This window comes from Pelobates fuscus, chromosome 11, assembly GCF_036172605.1.
Source record: "Pelobates fuscus isolate aPelFus1 chromosome 11, aPelFus1.pri, whole genome shotgun sequence".
Taxonomy (NCBI): Eukaryota; Metazoa; Chordata; class Amphibia; order Anura; family Pelobatidae; genus Pelobates; species Pelobates fuscus.
Genome location: NC_086327.1, coordinates 6932711 through 6947938, shown reverse-complemented (window position 1 = coordinate 6947938; position 15228 = coordinate 6932711). Strand labels below are relative to the sequence as shown.

The window sequence follows — 15228 nt, the reverse complement described above, 5'->3', positions numbered from 1 at the left end:
CAGATGGATCTGCAGATAACAGGGACTGGCAGGGAAGGGGTTACCAGACGGATCTGCAGATAACAGGGACTGGCAGGGAAGGGGTTACCAGACGGATCTGCAGATAACAGGGGTTAACAGTAACTGTGGTGGAGTACTTCTTGGGCAGGCATTGTGGGCATGTGTTAAATAATGCAAATTGCATTACGGTTACTGATTCTCATAGAGAATCACTGAAGCATGGCAATTGGACGGTTCAGCTGAAAAAGAGGAATCAGGGAAAACGCAAAGGGGGAAATGACATGCAATCAGAGGGGGAGCAAAAAACCCGATCAAAGTAAAAATCGAAAATGTAGGTTTACTGTTGGGGAGTGGGGAGGATATGCAACTTTTTTTTTCTCTATACAGTTCCTTTAATGGGGAAAAAAAAAACACTTCTATTTTTTAATGTACTGTATATTCACAATATGCCCAAAAGAAACCCTAAACCAAAAAAACTAAAAATAAAGATGCTAATTAGCTAACAAAGATTGAGGGGAAAATTGACACAATGTAACCTAACCTACATATTGCACCAAACATATTCTGGCGCCTGAAGTGCCCCTCCAAGCAGAGCACGCCATCTGTCTCTATTCACGAGGTTCCCACAAAATCAATGTGAATGTATTTCATGTAACCTCGAGTAATATTAAAACAATGAATTACCTCTGAAAAGAAATAAATTGCACTTGAAGAAAGTGGATAGCTTAATAGTGCTGGAACACTGCCTACACACCTCGAGCTCACAAAACGCACTTCCTTAGACGATATGGGCGTCCCACTTCTCAGACCCCAGTACGCTGACTAATTAAGAAAGTGCAATTATTAGAACAATGATAAACAACTTAACATAAGTTAAGCTTTCCAAAAATTCAGCTTTCAACATTTTTTTTTTCATTTTCTTGGTGTTGTTTAACCCATGAAATTATTTGTAATACGATTGATATTATAAATGCATTTTACTTTTAATGAATCTAATGTATTCATCAAATTATTCCTATTCTAATGATGTATTAAGGGGACACTCTGGTCCAGACATGACCCGCTCCTTTACTTTCATTTAGAGTGCCATTAAACGTTTATAACAATTCTAAATCCAAATATCCATTTTACTTTATTTTCTTATTACTGACAGCTCCTCGGCTGCTAGCCTCACATCATATTTTGGAACAGACTGGAAAAGCTTTCATTTTGGGAGCTGGTTGATGTCCCATCATTACTGTGCTTAGCATTTAGTATCATGCTAAATGTCTCCATTCAGAACAATGACCAGGATTATGGTTTGCTCTCGTACTGAAATGAGTAATTATGGATGGCTGGGGCGGGATTGCATAGATTCCCCATGATATGTTTCAGCAGGAAGGTTACACAGTAAATTTAATTGGTCATTAGTCATCTGTGAACAGAGTAACCCAAATCTCTTAGAGCATGAAATACGTAGAAGTCATCCTCCACTAATACAAGACAAGCTTCAACGCTGTGGAATATGTTGGTGCTATACAAGTAAATGCAATTGAAACAGGTATTTGGTGAATAAAGCACAAGGTTTATTTTGTTCTATAGATGCTGTAAAAGTAAAGTCTTTTTACCATATTTTCCTGTGCTCAGCCAGCCTGTGACAGCGATGCTGATACGAAGCTGCCGCCCTCCTGTTAACGGTAAAAACTCAAACTCCTCAATGGCTCCCACTCTTTTCTTCATTTTGTAACCTAGGCATGGAAACAGGTCCATTAGCGTTGCCCAAACCCTGCTCGCGGACAGACACCCTACCGACAGCTTCTTACAGCTCACCTGTCAACCCGGCCCCTGCGGCACCAAAGAGCGACGCCATGATTGCAATGCCAGCCGTGGATGCCAGTGCTGCTGCTCCGGCACTTCCTATGATGGTAGCCGCCCCAGCAGCTACAAAAGGAGCTGCCAGACCCCCAGTGAGACCTGCATGACGTGGAAAATGAGACTTTGTCACAGGCCACAGAGTATAACAAGAATGGTACAACCCCGAGCATTATGGGGAATGAGAGCTAGAACTTGTTATCCCAACATTTATTTCCATGAATCAGTTAAAAAGAATAATGCAAACAGATTAATAATATTTTCATCTAACCAGCTATAGCACGTTTAGCTGGGAGTAACACGTGAAGATCTTACTGGGACTCATAGCGGAGACGGTCATCTTGCATCACCATTTTTAAACTGTGAAAGTTGCTGATAAAACAAACAAATAAAGATGCCGAGAAAATGATGTCCGCTACCAATCAGAGAGTGTGATTTGCATTAAAGCTCCCAGAATTCCATTGTGCAGGAATTCGTTCTTTAAACTCCCTGATAGTTTTATGCCCAACAAGTGTTTGCTCCACTGTTAGCCTTTCCTTCAAAATTGTTCTTTTAATCAAAATCTTCTTAAAAATGGTTTACCACTGGAGTGACGGTGCCAGAATACTCCAGGCACTATAATTACTTCAATGAGACGTCTACAGTGTCCCTTTAATACCCCCTTCCGCCATTGATGACACAGAGAGCGTCCTGTTTGTATACCAGTGGATTCCCATGTGCAGACAGCTGGTACTAACCTATTACAGTCCCTCCGCCTACCGTAGCCAGTCCGATGAGCAGGTACCGTTTTAGCTTCTTACGATTTTCCTTTTTTCGGCGGGATTCTTGCGTGGACCTGTTTAAAAAGAAGTAACATATTTAAATAGGCTAACAGACAGCACGTTGTGGCTGATTATCATTACATATGTTAAAAACGCAGATCGGAAGATGAGGAATTAAAGAGACATTGGAGAACATTAAATTACAGACTGTCTTTTCCCAGCTATAACAGCTTAAATTTAATACAAAAATTATACCATGGAGGATAAAGACCTCAATCAGACACGTGAACATGAAATACATTTCAATAATGCCGGATATAATCAAGGCACCGATCAGGCACGCAATATATGTCACGTAAAAGGCCTGGGTGGCGTTACTAGTCATTAGAATCCAGCAGATGCCGTACTCTATATAGAGAGTTTTATAGGCGGGTGTTAGACGTAATATTTGCTCAGCTTGGTTTAATAGCACACAGATTATTAACGGTCACTACAAGACAAGCTAGAAATCTACTAAAATTCATTCCACGTATATATTATAACAAAGAACATGGTAAATGTCACTCTCAAGGGTACTTGGGGAAAATGTGATTTTATCCTGACATCCACTGACTCTTTAGATTCACTACCAACAACCCTACAATAAAACACAGCACACACACACACACACACTAACAGCACTACAATAAAACACAGCACACACACTAACAGCACTACAATAAAACACAGCACACACACACACTAACATCACTACAATAAAACAGCACACACACATACTAACAGCACTACAATAAAACACAGCACACACACACACTAACAGCACTACAATAAAACAGCACACACACATACTAACAGCACTACAATAAAACAGCACACACACACTAACAGCACTACAATAAATCACAGCACACACACAAACAGCATTACAATAAATCACAGCACACACACACACACACTAACAGCACTACAATAAAACACAGCACACACACACTAACAGCACTACAATAAATCACAGCATACACACACTAACAGCACTACGATAAAACACAGCACACAAACCAACAGCACTACAATAAAACACAGCACACACACACTAACAGCACTACAATAAATCACAGCACACACACTGACAGCACTACGATAAAACACAGCACACTAACTCATGGTGCTCAGTTATGGTTGATGTGAATTTCTGTGAACTACGCACAGCTGGGGGTTAAAGTTGGACATCCCAGTTCTGGGTAATTGTTTTATGTTGCAGCAGCAGCAGCAGCAATTTAAATAGACCTGCTAGATTTTATTAGGTCATTTCTATAATATACACCGAGCTGCAGTATAATAACAACATTGTAAAACGATGTCACTTCGATAGAAGGGAATGGGAATTGTCTCCGTGTGGTCCCACCCTGACAGAGGCCTTACCATGCAAGCATGAGTGAGACTGATTTCAAACCAATTACATACCTTCCTCACACATCCTATCTCAGCGGCAGCAAGGACAGAGGGAAAGAGAGAGATTAATGGCAAAACAAGGACTGATTTCACTGACATGTCTAAATATCCCATCATCTGCCCGCACAGAATGCACCTTAAACCATCACATGTTCACAGCAACGTTAAACACCAGCACTGCTTCACTGAAAGCACAAGCATTTATTGTATCTCATTATAAAATAAATGTTTCATGTATTTATTGTTAATTGGGTTTACATTATGTCCAGCAATTTCATATGACAAAGAAACATGTTCTGTATCGTTAATATGAGAGGGAGAAGCAGGATACAGCAGAAACGTTGTCAGCACTAGTTTGGCCGTTTAGAATTGTAAACGCTCTAGTACGGAGCTGAAATGGAGACAAAGCTGCATATTCTCTTTCAAATAAAGAGACAGACAGGGAGTCAAACACCGGCGGGGACAAAAAGGAAATTCATCTTTAAACGAGCTCAAGTTTTCCCCAGTTTTATTATTGTCAGCCAGATTCACTGTAGCCTTTACTCGCGTAATTTATGTAGAGGGCATTGACAGGTAAGTCCGTTTTTAAAATTACTGTCTGTTTACAACAAACAACAAAATGTCATTGAAAAACTCCCTTAACGCCTTCCATTTAGAGAGAAGAATCTTTATTTAGGCTGGTGGTTTATATTATAACCAGTAGAGGGGGCCAGCGCTCTCAATCAAGCGGAACACTTCATTTCCATGTTGTCTGGCAGCAGGTGCTGGGATTACAGATAGCGGCTGGATATGGTGACTGACAGCACAGTCCCATATAATGGACTTATTACAGGAACCATGGAGCTTCCATTTGTATTTATATTTGGTTGCTACTGTAAACAAGATAAAACCACTCACTTTGGCACAGCACGATCTCCCAGAAAGGGAGTTTATTGGCCTAATAACACTTTATTGCTGCGTGTAAAGTGAGATTTGTTCTCATTTCCTGTTTTTTTTTTTTTTGCTTCTGTTTTGTGAATGTTATACTGGCACCTGCACTGAGCAGCACGGACAGATTATTATTATTTATTAACACCAACAAATTCCGCAGTGCTGTACAATGGGAGTTACACACCTATATAATGTACCGTCCGTTCGATTATAAAAAGATCCCTAAAGATTACGATATTATCAGCCAATATTCCGGATTTTGGCAAATATCGGTATTGCCCACTGCTGATACTGATAAAGTGAGAGGTGGCGGTGGCCTAGCACATGCAGGGCAGGCGCATCCATAAGGCGGCACAGGCAGCCTCCTTAGGGCGCACCGGCTATTGGGGTGCAACAATCGTGTGGCTGGCAGGAGGGAAGCACACAGCGCTCCCCCCTACCAGTCACTCAGTGCAGCGTAGTCGAGCTTAGCACAGTGGACCACGGTACAGGAGTTTCACTTTAATGAACCTAGCAGGACTGACAGGAAGTGCTCAATGAGAGAGCACTTCCTGTGAGTCCAGCCGGGTACAGGAAAGTGAAGCTCCTGTACCGTGGTCCGCTATGCTCGCCACGCTACAAGAGAGGTAATGAGGCACACCAGGTAAGGGAAAGGACCACTAAAAGACAGGGAAGGAAGGTGAGGGGAGATAAAATCTCTAAGGGACAGGGAGGGGAAAGGTACACTAAGGGACAGGGAAGGGAGGTGAGGGGAGAGGAACACTTAGGGACAGGGAGGGGAGAGGAACTCTAAGGGACAGGGAGGGGAAAGTTACACTAAGGGACAGGGAAGGGAGGTGAGGGGAGAGGAACACTAAGTGACAGGGAAGGGATAGGTACACTAAGGGACAGGGAAGGGAGGGGAGAGGAATACTAAGGGACAGGGAGGGAATAGGAACACTAACGGACAGGGAAGGGAGGGGAGAGGAATACAAAGGGACAGGGAAGGGATAGGTACACTAAGGGACAGGGAAGGGAGGGGAGATGAATACTAAGGGACAGGGAGGGAATAGGAACACTAACGGACAGGGAAGGGAGGGGAGAGGAATACAAAGGGACAGGGAAGGTAGAGGTACACTAAGGGACAGGGAAGGGAGGGGAGAGGAATACAAAGGGACAGGGAAGGGATAGGTACACTAAGGGACAGGGAAGGGATAGGAGAGGAATAAAACGGGACAGGGAGGGGATAGGTACACTATGGGACAGAGAGGGGAGAGGAAACTAAATATTCTTTAAAACATAAAAAAATCTGACCGGCATGTATATTTTGTGCATTTAACACTTAATAAAAAAAAAGATTTGCAAAAAAATTAAACATGTTCAGTTAACAGTAGATTTGTGTTAAAATTGTTACTTTTTATTTTTTTAAACGGTAAATGTATAGAATATCGGTATCGGCCTGAAAATTCACAGATTATCAGTATCGGCTCTCAAAAATCGGTCGATCCCTAATTACGATACTTTATAACTTGCTGCGATATAATAAATCCCATAGAGATCACTGGCTAAACGATACGTTATAACTCATAGCGATATAATAAATCACGTAGAGATAACTGGCTAAACGATACATTATAACTCATAGCGATATAATAAATAACATAGAGATCACTGGCTAAACAATACGTTATAACTCATAGCGATATAATAAATCACGTAGAGATCACTGGCTAAACGATACGTTATAACTCACAGCGATATAATAAATCACGTAGAGATCACTGGCTAAACGATACATTATAACTCATAGCGATATAATAAATAACATAGAGATCACTGGCTAAACAATACGTTATAACTCATAGCGATATAATAAATCACGTAGAGATCACTGGCTAAACGATACGTTATAACTCAGTGATATAATAAATCACGTAGAGATCACTGGCTAAACGATACGTTATAACTCATAGTGATATAATAAATCACGTAGAGGTCACTGGCTAAACGATACGTTATAACTCACAGCGATATAATAAATCATGTAGAGATCACTGGCTAAACGATACGTTATAACTCATAGCGATATAATAAATAACATAGAGATCACTGGCTAAACAATACGTTATAACTCATAGCGATATAATAAATCACGTAGAGATCACTGGCTAAACGATACGTTATAACTCACAGCGATATAATAAATCACGTAGAGATCACTGGCTAAACGATACATTATAACTCATAGCGATATAATAAATAACATAGAGATCACTGGCTAAACAATACGTTATAACTCATAGTGATATAATAAATCACGTAGAGGTCACTGGCTAAACGATACGTTATAACTCACAGCGATATAATAAATCATGTAGAGATCACTGGCTAAACGATACGTTATAACTCATAGCGATATAATAAATCACGTAGAGATCACTGGCTAAACGATACGTTATAACTCAGTGATATAATAAATCACGTAGAGATCACTGGCTAAACGATACGTTATAACTCATAGTGATATAATAAATCACGTAGAGATCACTGGCTAAATGATACGTTATAACTCATAGCGATATAATAAATCACGTAGAGATCACTGGCTAAACGATACGTTATAACTCATAGTGATATAATAAATCACGTAGAGGTCACTGGCTAAACGATACGTTATAACTCACAGCGATATAATAAATCATGTAGAGATCACTGGCTAAACGATACGTTATAACTCATAGCGATATAATAAATCACGTTGAGATCACTGGCTAAACGATACGTTATAACTCATAGTGATATAATAAATCACGTAGAGATCACTGGCTAAACGATACGTTATAACTCATAGCGATATAATAAATCACGTAGAAATCACTGGCTAAACGATACGTTATAACTCATAGTGATATAATAAATCACGTAGAGATCACTGGCTAAACGATACGTTATAACTCATAGTGATATAATAAATGACATAGAGGTAACTGGCTAAACGATACGTTATAACTAACAGCGATATAATAAATCACGTAGAGATCACTGGCTAAACGATACGTTATAAACCTACAACGCTTATTCTTGGTTTTATTTCCTAAAAAGCACAGCAGTGTTTAATTTCATTTTATTTAAACTTCTTATTTCTATTTCACTCCTCCTTGGACTCTGTGCCAACTGTAAGGCTAGTCTGTGCATCTACAATTCTTTGTTAAGAAGTATTACCTGACATTATCCCTACATTCAGAGTCTGGCCTATTGTTCTATAGAGTTAATTGCACTTTGGTAAATCCCTGGCATGTCAGGTTCTATGACACTCCCATGGAATAGTTATGATGTTATGAATTAGATTGCAGACCCTGTGACAGTTTAGTAACCCTTCTGTGGATATCTCGTATATCCTAAATTATGTCTTTCTGAGGACACTGTCTCCAGTTCCGGATGCTGCATTCTAGGTGAGGCCTGAGATGTGATCTGAGTTGGTATCAGCCACAGATCTGTCTGCCGATAATAAACACAGAGTAATCCTGCAAACACACCTGGCTCATTGCTCCTCACTTTAACTCTTTCCATTCCTTTGCGTGTTTATACTGAATCCTTGTGGAATGAATTCTGAGTTTTCTTAACGCCCCCTCCCTCCCTCCCAGAATTGAGTGCAATTACACCAGAGCTGCTATAAAGCAGAGATAATGCGCAGATCAATGAGGGGCAGAATGATGAATGCTGACACTAACTGTTTACAAGTGATAAACACAGGGAATAGAAAGTGGAAACAGACAACATTAAAGCCTATTAATGGGGAGTCACAGTCAGGTTACAGAGATTGCTGAGTAAAATACAGGTAGCACAGTGGCACCCAGCCATCAACTAGCAGGTTAGAAGGATTAACCCTTCCAGCCATCAACTAGCAGGTTAGCAGAATTAACCCTTCCAGACATCAACTAGCAGGTAAGAAGGAGGCTTAACCCTTCCAGCCATCATCGAGCAGATTAGCAGAATTAACCCTTTCAGCCATCATCCAGCAGGTTAGGAGGATTAACCCTATGCATGCCTATGTCCGATGTTTTTCTAAAATGAGTTAGGAACTGCACTCAATCCCATCAATATGAGCCAGGGTGCCGCTAAACCTGCACCCAGCACCAGGTCCCAGGTACAATATGTAAACAATAGAAAGAGGTTTAGGCACTCTAAGGTTCAAGAAGGCAATTTTATATTTGAACCAAATGTCAAACAGCAACGTTTCGACCTGTGAGGCCTTTCTCAAGCTATTGTTTACATTTTATGTATGATGTTTAATTACGGCCTGATTCCTTCTCCCCTGGAAGTATATGGGACCCAGGAAGCCATGGGACCCTGGTACATGAATTATATGGGACAGGAAGGATATGGGACCCTGGAAGGATATGGTACAGGAAGGATATGGGACCTTGGAAGGATATGGTACAGGAAGGATATGGAACCCTGGAAGGATATGGGACCTTGGAAGGATATGGGAACCTGGAAGGATATGGTACAGGAAGGATATGGGACCCTGACAGGATATGGGACCCTGGAAGGATATGGGACCCTGGAAGGATATGGGAACCTGGAAGGATATGGGAACCTGGAAGGATATGGGACCCTGGAAGGATATGGGACCCTGGAAGGATATGCTACAGGAAGGATATGGAACCCTGGAAGGATATGGTACAGGAAGGATATGGGACCCTGGAAGGATATGGGACCCTGGAAGGATATGGTACAGGAAGGATATGGAACCCTGGAAGGATATGGTACAGGAAGGATATGGGACCCTGGAAGGATATGGGACCCTGGAAGGATATGGTACCGGAAGGATATGGTACAGCAAGGATATGGGACCCTGGAAGGATATGGTACAGGAAGGATATGGGACCCTGGAAGGATATGGAACCCTGGAAGGATATGGTACAGCAAGGATATGGGACCCTGGAAGGATATGGTACAGGAAGGATATGGGACCCTGGAAGGATATGGGACCCTGGAAGGATATGGTACAGGAAGGATATGGGACCCTGGAAGCATATGCTACAGGAAGGATATGGAACCCTGGAAGGATATGTTACAGGAAGGATATGGGACCCTGGAAGGATATGGTACAGGAAGGATATGGGACCCTGGAAGGATATGGTACAGGAAGGATATGGTACAGGAAGGATATGGTACAGGAAGGATATGGGACCCTGGAAGGATATGGTACAGGAAGGATATGGGACCCTGGAAGGATATGGTACAGGAAGGATATGGGACCCTGGAAGGATATGGTACAGGAAGGATATGGGACCCTGGAAGGATATGGTACAGGAAGGATATGGGACCCTGGAAGGATATGGTACAGCAAGGATATGGGACCCTGGAAGGATATGGTACCGGAAGGATATGGGACCCTGGAAGGATATGGTACAGAAAGGATATGGGACCCTGGAAGGATATGGTACCGGAAGGATATGGTATAGCAAGGATATGGGACCCTGGAAGGATATGGTACCGGAAGGATATAGGACCCTGGAAGGATATGGGACCCTGGAAGGATATGGGACCCTGGAAGGATATGGGACCCTGGAAGGATATGGGACCCTGGAAGGATATTGTACAGCAAGGATATGGGACCCTGGAAGGATATTGTACAGCAAGGATATGGGACCCTGGAAGGATATGGTACAGGAAGGATATGGGACCCTGGAAGGATATGGTACAGGAAGGATATGGGACCCTGGAAGGATATGGTACAGGAAGGATATGCTACAGGAAGGATATGGAACCCTGGAAGGATATGGTACAGGAAGGATATGGGACCCTGGAGGATATGGTACAGGAAGGATATGGGACCCTGGAAGGATATGGTACAGGAAGGATATGGTACAGGAAGGATATGGGACCCTGGAAGGATATGGTACAGGAAGGATATGGTACAGGAAGGATATGGTACAGGAAGGATATGGAACCCTGGAAGGATATGGTACAGGAAGGATATGGGACCCTGGAAGGATATGGTACAGGAAGGATATTGGACCCTGGAAGGATATGGTACAGGAAGGATATGGTACAGGAAGGATATGGGACCCTGGAAGGATATGGTACAGCAAGGATATGGAACCCTGGAAGGATATGGTACAGCAAGGATATGGGACCGTGGAAGGATATGGGACCGTGGAAGGATATGGTACAGGAAGGATATGGTACAGGAAGGATATGGAACCCTGGAAGGATATGGAACCCTGGAAGGATATGGGACCCTGGAAGGATATGGTACAGGAAGGATATGGGACCCTGGAAGGATATGCTACAGGAAGGATATGGAACCCTGGAAGGATATGGTACAGGAAGGATATGGGACCCTGGAAGGATATGGTACAGGAAGGATATGGGACCCTGGAAGGATATGGGACCCTGGAAGGATATGGGACCCTGGAAGGATATGGTACAGGAAGGATATGGTACAGGAAGGATATGGGACGCTGGAAGGATATGGTACAGGAAGGATATGGAACCCTGGAAGGATATGGTGAAGGAAGGATATGGGACCCTGGAAGGATATGGGACCCTGGAAGGATATGGTACAGGAAGGATATGGTACAGCAAGGATATGGGACCCTGGAAGGATATGGTACAGGAAGGATATGGGACCCTGGAAGGATATGGTACAGGAAGGATATGGGACCCTGGAAGGATATGGTACAGGAAGGATATGGTACAGGAAGGATATGGGACAGGAAGGATATGGGACAGGAAGGATATGGGACCCTGGAAGGATATGGTACAGGAAGGATATGGGACCCTGGAAGGATATGGTACCGGAAGGATATGGTACAGCAAGGATATGGGACCCTGAAAAGATATGGTACAGGAAGGATATGGGACCCTGGAAGGATATGGAACCCTGGAAGGATATGGGACCCTGGAAGGATATGGTACAGGAAGGATATGGGACCCTGGAAGGATATGGTACAGGAAGGATATGGGACCCTGGAAGCATATGCTACAGGAAGGATATGGAACCCTGGAAGGATATGTTACAGGAAGGATATGGGACCCTGGAAGGATATGGTACAGGAAGGATATGGGACCCTGGAAGGATATGGTACAGGAAGGATATGGTACAGGAAGGATATGGTACAGGAAGGATATGGTACAGGAAGGATATGGTACAGGAAGGATATGGGACCCTGGAAGGATATGGTACAGGAAGGATATGGGACCCTGGAAGGATATGGTACAGGAAGGATATGGGACCCTGGAAGGATATGGTACAGGAAGGATATGGGACCCTGGAAGGATATGGTACAGGAAGGATATGGGACCCTGGAAGGATATGGTACAGCAAGGATATGGGACCCTGGAAGGATATGGTACCGGAAGGATATGGGACCCTGGAAGGATATGGTACAGAAAGGATATGGGACCCTGGAAGGATATGGTACCGGAAGGATATGGTATAGCAAGGATATGGGACCCTGGAAGGATATGGTACCGGAAGGATATGGGACCCTGGAAGGATATGGGACCCTGGAAGGATATGGGACCCTGGAAGGATATGGGACCCTGGAAGGATATGGGACCCTGGAAGGATATGGGACCCTGGAAGGATATGGGACCCTGGAAGGATATGGGACCCTGGAAGGATATTGTACAGCAAGGATATGGGACCCTGGAAGGATATGGTACAGGAAGGATATGGGACCCTGGAAGGATATGGTACAGGAAGGATATGGGACCCTGGAAGGATATGGTACAGGAAGGATATGCTACAGGAAGGATATGGAACCCTGGAAGGATATGGTACAGGAAGGATATGGGACCCTGGAAGGATATGGTACAGCAAGGATATGGGACCCTGGAAGGATATGGTACCGGAAGGATATGGGACCCTGGAAGGATATGGTACAGAAAGGATATGGGACCCTGGAAGGATATGGTACCGGAAGGATATGGTATAGCAAGGATATGGGACCCTGGAAGGATATGGTACCGGAAGGATATGGGACCCTGGAAGGATATGGGACCCTGGAAGGATATGGGACCCTGGAAGGATATGGGACCCTGGAAGGATATGGGACCCTGGAAGGATATGGGACCCTGGAAGGATATTGTACAGCAAGGATATGGGACCCTGGAAGGATATGGTACAGGAAGGATATGGGACCCTGGAAGGATATGGTACAGGAAGGATATGGGACCCTGGAAGGATATGGTACAGGAAGGATATGCTACAGGAAGGATATGGAACCCTGGAAGGATATGGTACAGGAAGGATATGGGACCCTGGAGGATATGGTACAGGAAGGATATGGGACCCTGGAAGGATATGGTACAGGAAGGATATGGTACAGGAAGGATATGGGACCCTGGAAGGATATGGTACAGGAAGGATATGGTACAGGAAGGATATGGGACCCTGGAAGGATATGGGACCCTGGAAGGATATGGTACAGGAAGGATATGGGACCCTGGAAGGATATGGTACAGGAAGGATATGGGACCCTGGAAGGATATGGTACAGGAAGGATATGGAACCCTGGAAGGATATGGTACAGGAAGGATATGGGACCCTGGAGGATATGGTACAGGAAGGATATTGGACCCTGGAAGGATATGGTACAGGAAGGATATGGTACAGGAAGGATATGGGACCCTGGAAGGATATGGTACAGCAAGGATATGGAACCCTGGAAGGATATGGTACAGCAAGGATATGGGACCGTGGAAGGATATGGGACCGTGGAAGGATATGGTACAGGAAGGATATGGTACAGGAAGGATATGGAACCCTGGAAGGATATGGAACCCTGGAAGGATATGGGACCCTGGAAGGATATGGTACAGGAAGGATATGGGACCCTGGAAGGATATGCTACAGGAAGGATATGGAACCCTGGAAGGATATGGTACAGGAAGGATATGGGACCCTGGAAGGATATGGTACAGGAAGGATATGGGACCCTGGAAGGATATGGGACCCTGGAAGGATATGGGACCCTGGAAGGATATGGTACAGGAAGGATATGGTACAGGAAGGATATGGGACGCTGGAAGGATATGGTACAGGAAGGATATGGAACCCTGGAAGGATATGGTGAAGGAAGGATATGGGACCCTGGAAGGATATGGGACCCTGGAAGGATATGGTACAGGAAGGATATGGGACGCTGGAAGGATATGGTACAGGAAGGATATGGAACCCTGGAAGGATATGGAACCCTGGAAGGATATGGTACAGCAAGGATATGGGACCCTGGAAGGATATGGTACAGGAAGGATATGGGACCCTGGAAGGATATGGTACAGGAAGGATATGGGACCCTGGAAGGATATGCTACAGGAAGGATATGGAACCCTGGAAGGATATGGTACAGGAAGGATATGGGACCCTGGAAGGATATGGTACAGGAAGGATATGGTACAGGAAGGATATGGGACGCTGGAAGGATATGGTACAGGAAGGATATGGAACCCTGGAAGGATATGGTGAAGGAAGGATATGGGACCCTGGAAGGATATGGGACCCTGGAAGGATATGGGACAGGAAGGATATGGGACGCTGGAAGGATATGGTACAGGAAGGATATGGAACCCTGGAAGGATATGGAACCCTGGAAGGATATGGTACAGCAAGGATATGGGACCCTGGAAGGATATGGTACAGCAAGGATATGAGACCCTGGAAGGATATTGTACAGCAAGGATATGGGACCCTGGAAGGATATGGTACAGGAAGGATATGGAACCCTGGAAGGATATGGTACAGGAAGTATGTTGGAGTCTGGAAGGATATGGCACAGGAAGTATAAGGGAGCCTGGAAGGATATGGTACAGGAATTATATGGGACCCTGGAAGGATATGGGACAGGAAGGATATGGGACCCTGGAAGGATATGTAACCCTGGAAGGGTATGGTACAGGAAGGATATAAAACTCTGGAAGGATATGGTACAAGAAGTATATGGGACCCTGGAAGGATATGGTACAGGAAGGATATGGAACCCTGGAAGGATATGGGACCCTGGAAGGATATGGAACAGGAAGGATATGGGACCCAGGAAGTATATGGGACCCTGGAAGGATATGGTACAGGAAGTATAAGGGACCCTGGAAGGATATGGTACAGGAAGCATATGGGACCCTGGAAGTATAAGGGACCCTGGAAGGATATGGTACAGGAAGAATATGGGACCCTGGAAGGATATGGTACAGGAAGGATATGGTACAGGAAGGATATGGGACAGGAAGGATATGGGACCCT

General features: G+C 44.0%; 1 protein-coding gene across 1 annotated transcript in view; it reads right to left on the bottom strand.

The window, feature by feature from the left end:
- TMCO4 (transmembrane and coiled-coil domains 4) overlaps positions 1 to 15228 on the bottom strand; it is a 43128-nt gene that overhangs the window by 19410 nt on the left and 8490 nt on the right. Inside the window, exons 6-8 of the mRNA XM_063435728.1 lie at positions 2589 to 2686; positions 1810 to 1953; positions 1608 to 1727 (exon numbers count right to left, since the gene is read on the bottom strand). Of these exons, the coding sequence (XP_063291798.1) occupies positions 1608 to 1727; positions 1810 to 1953; positions 2589 to 2686 (362 nt within the window). The remainder of the gene's footprint in view (positions 1 to 1607; positions 1728 to 1809; positions 1954 to 2588; positions 2687 to 15228) is intronic.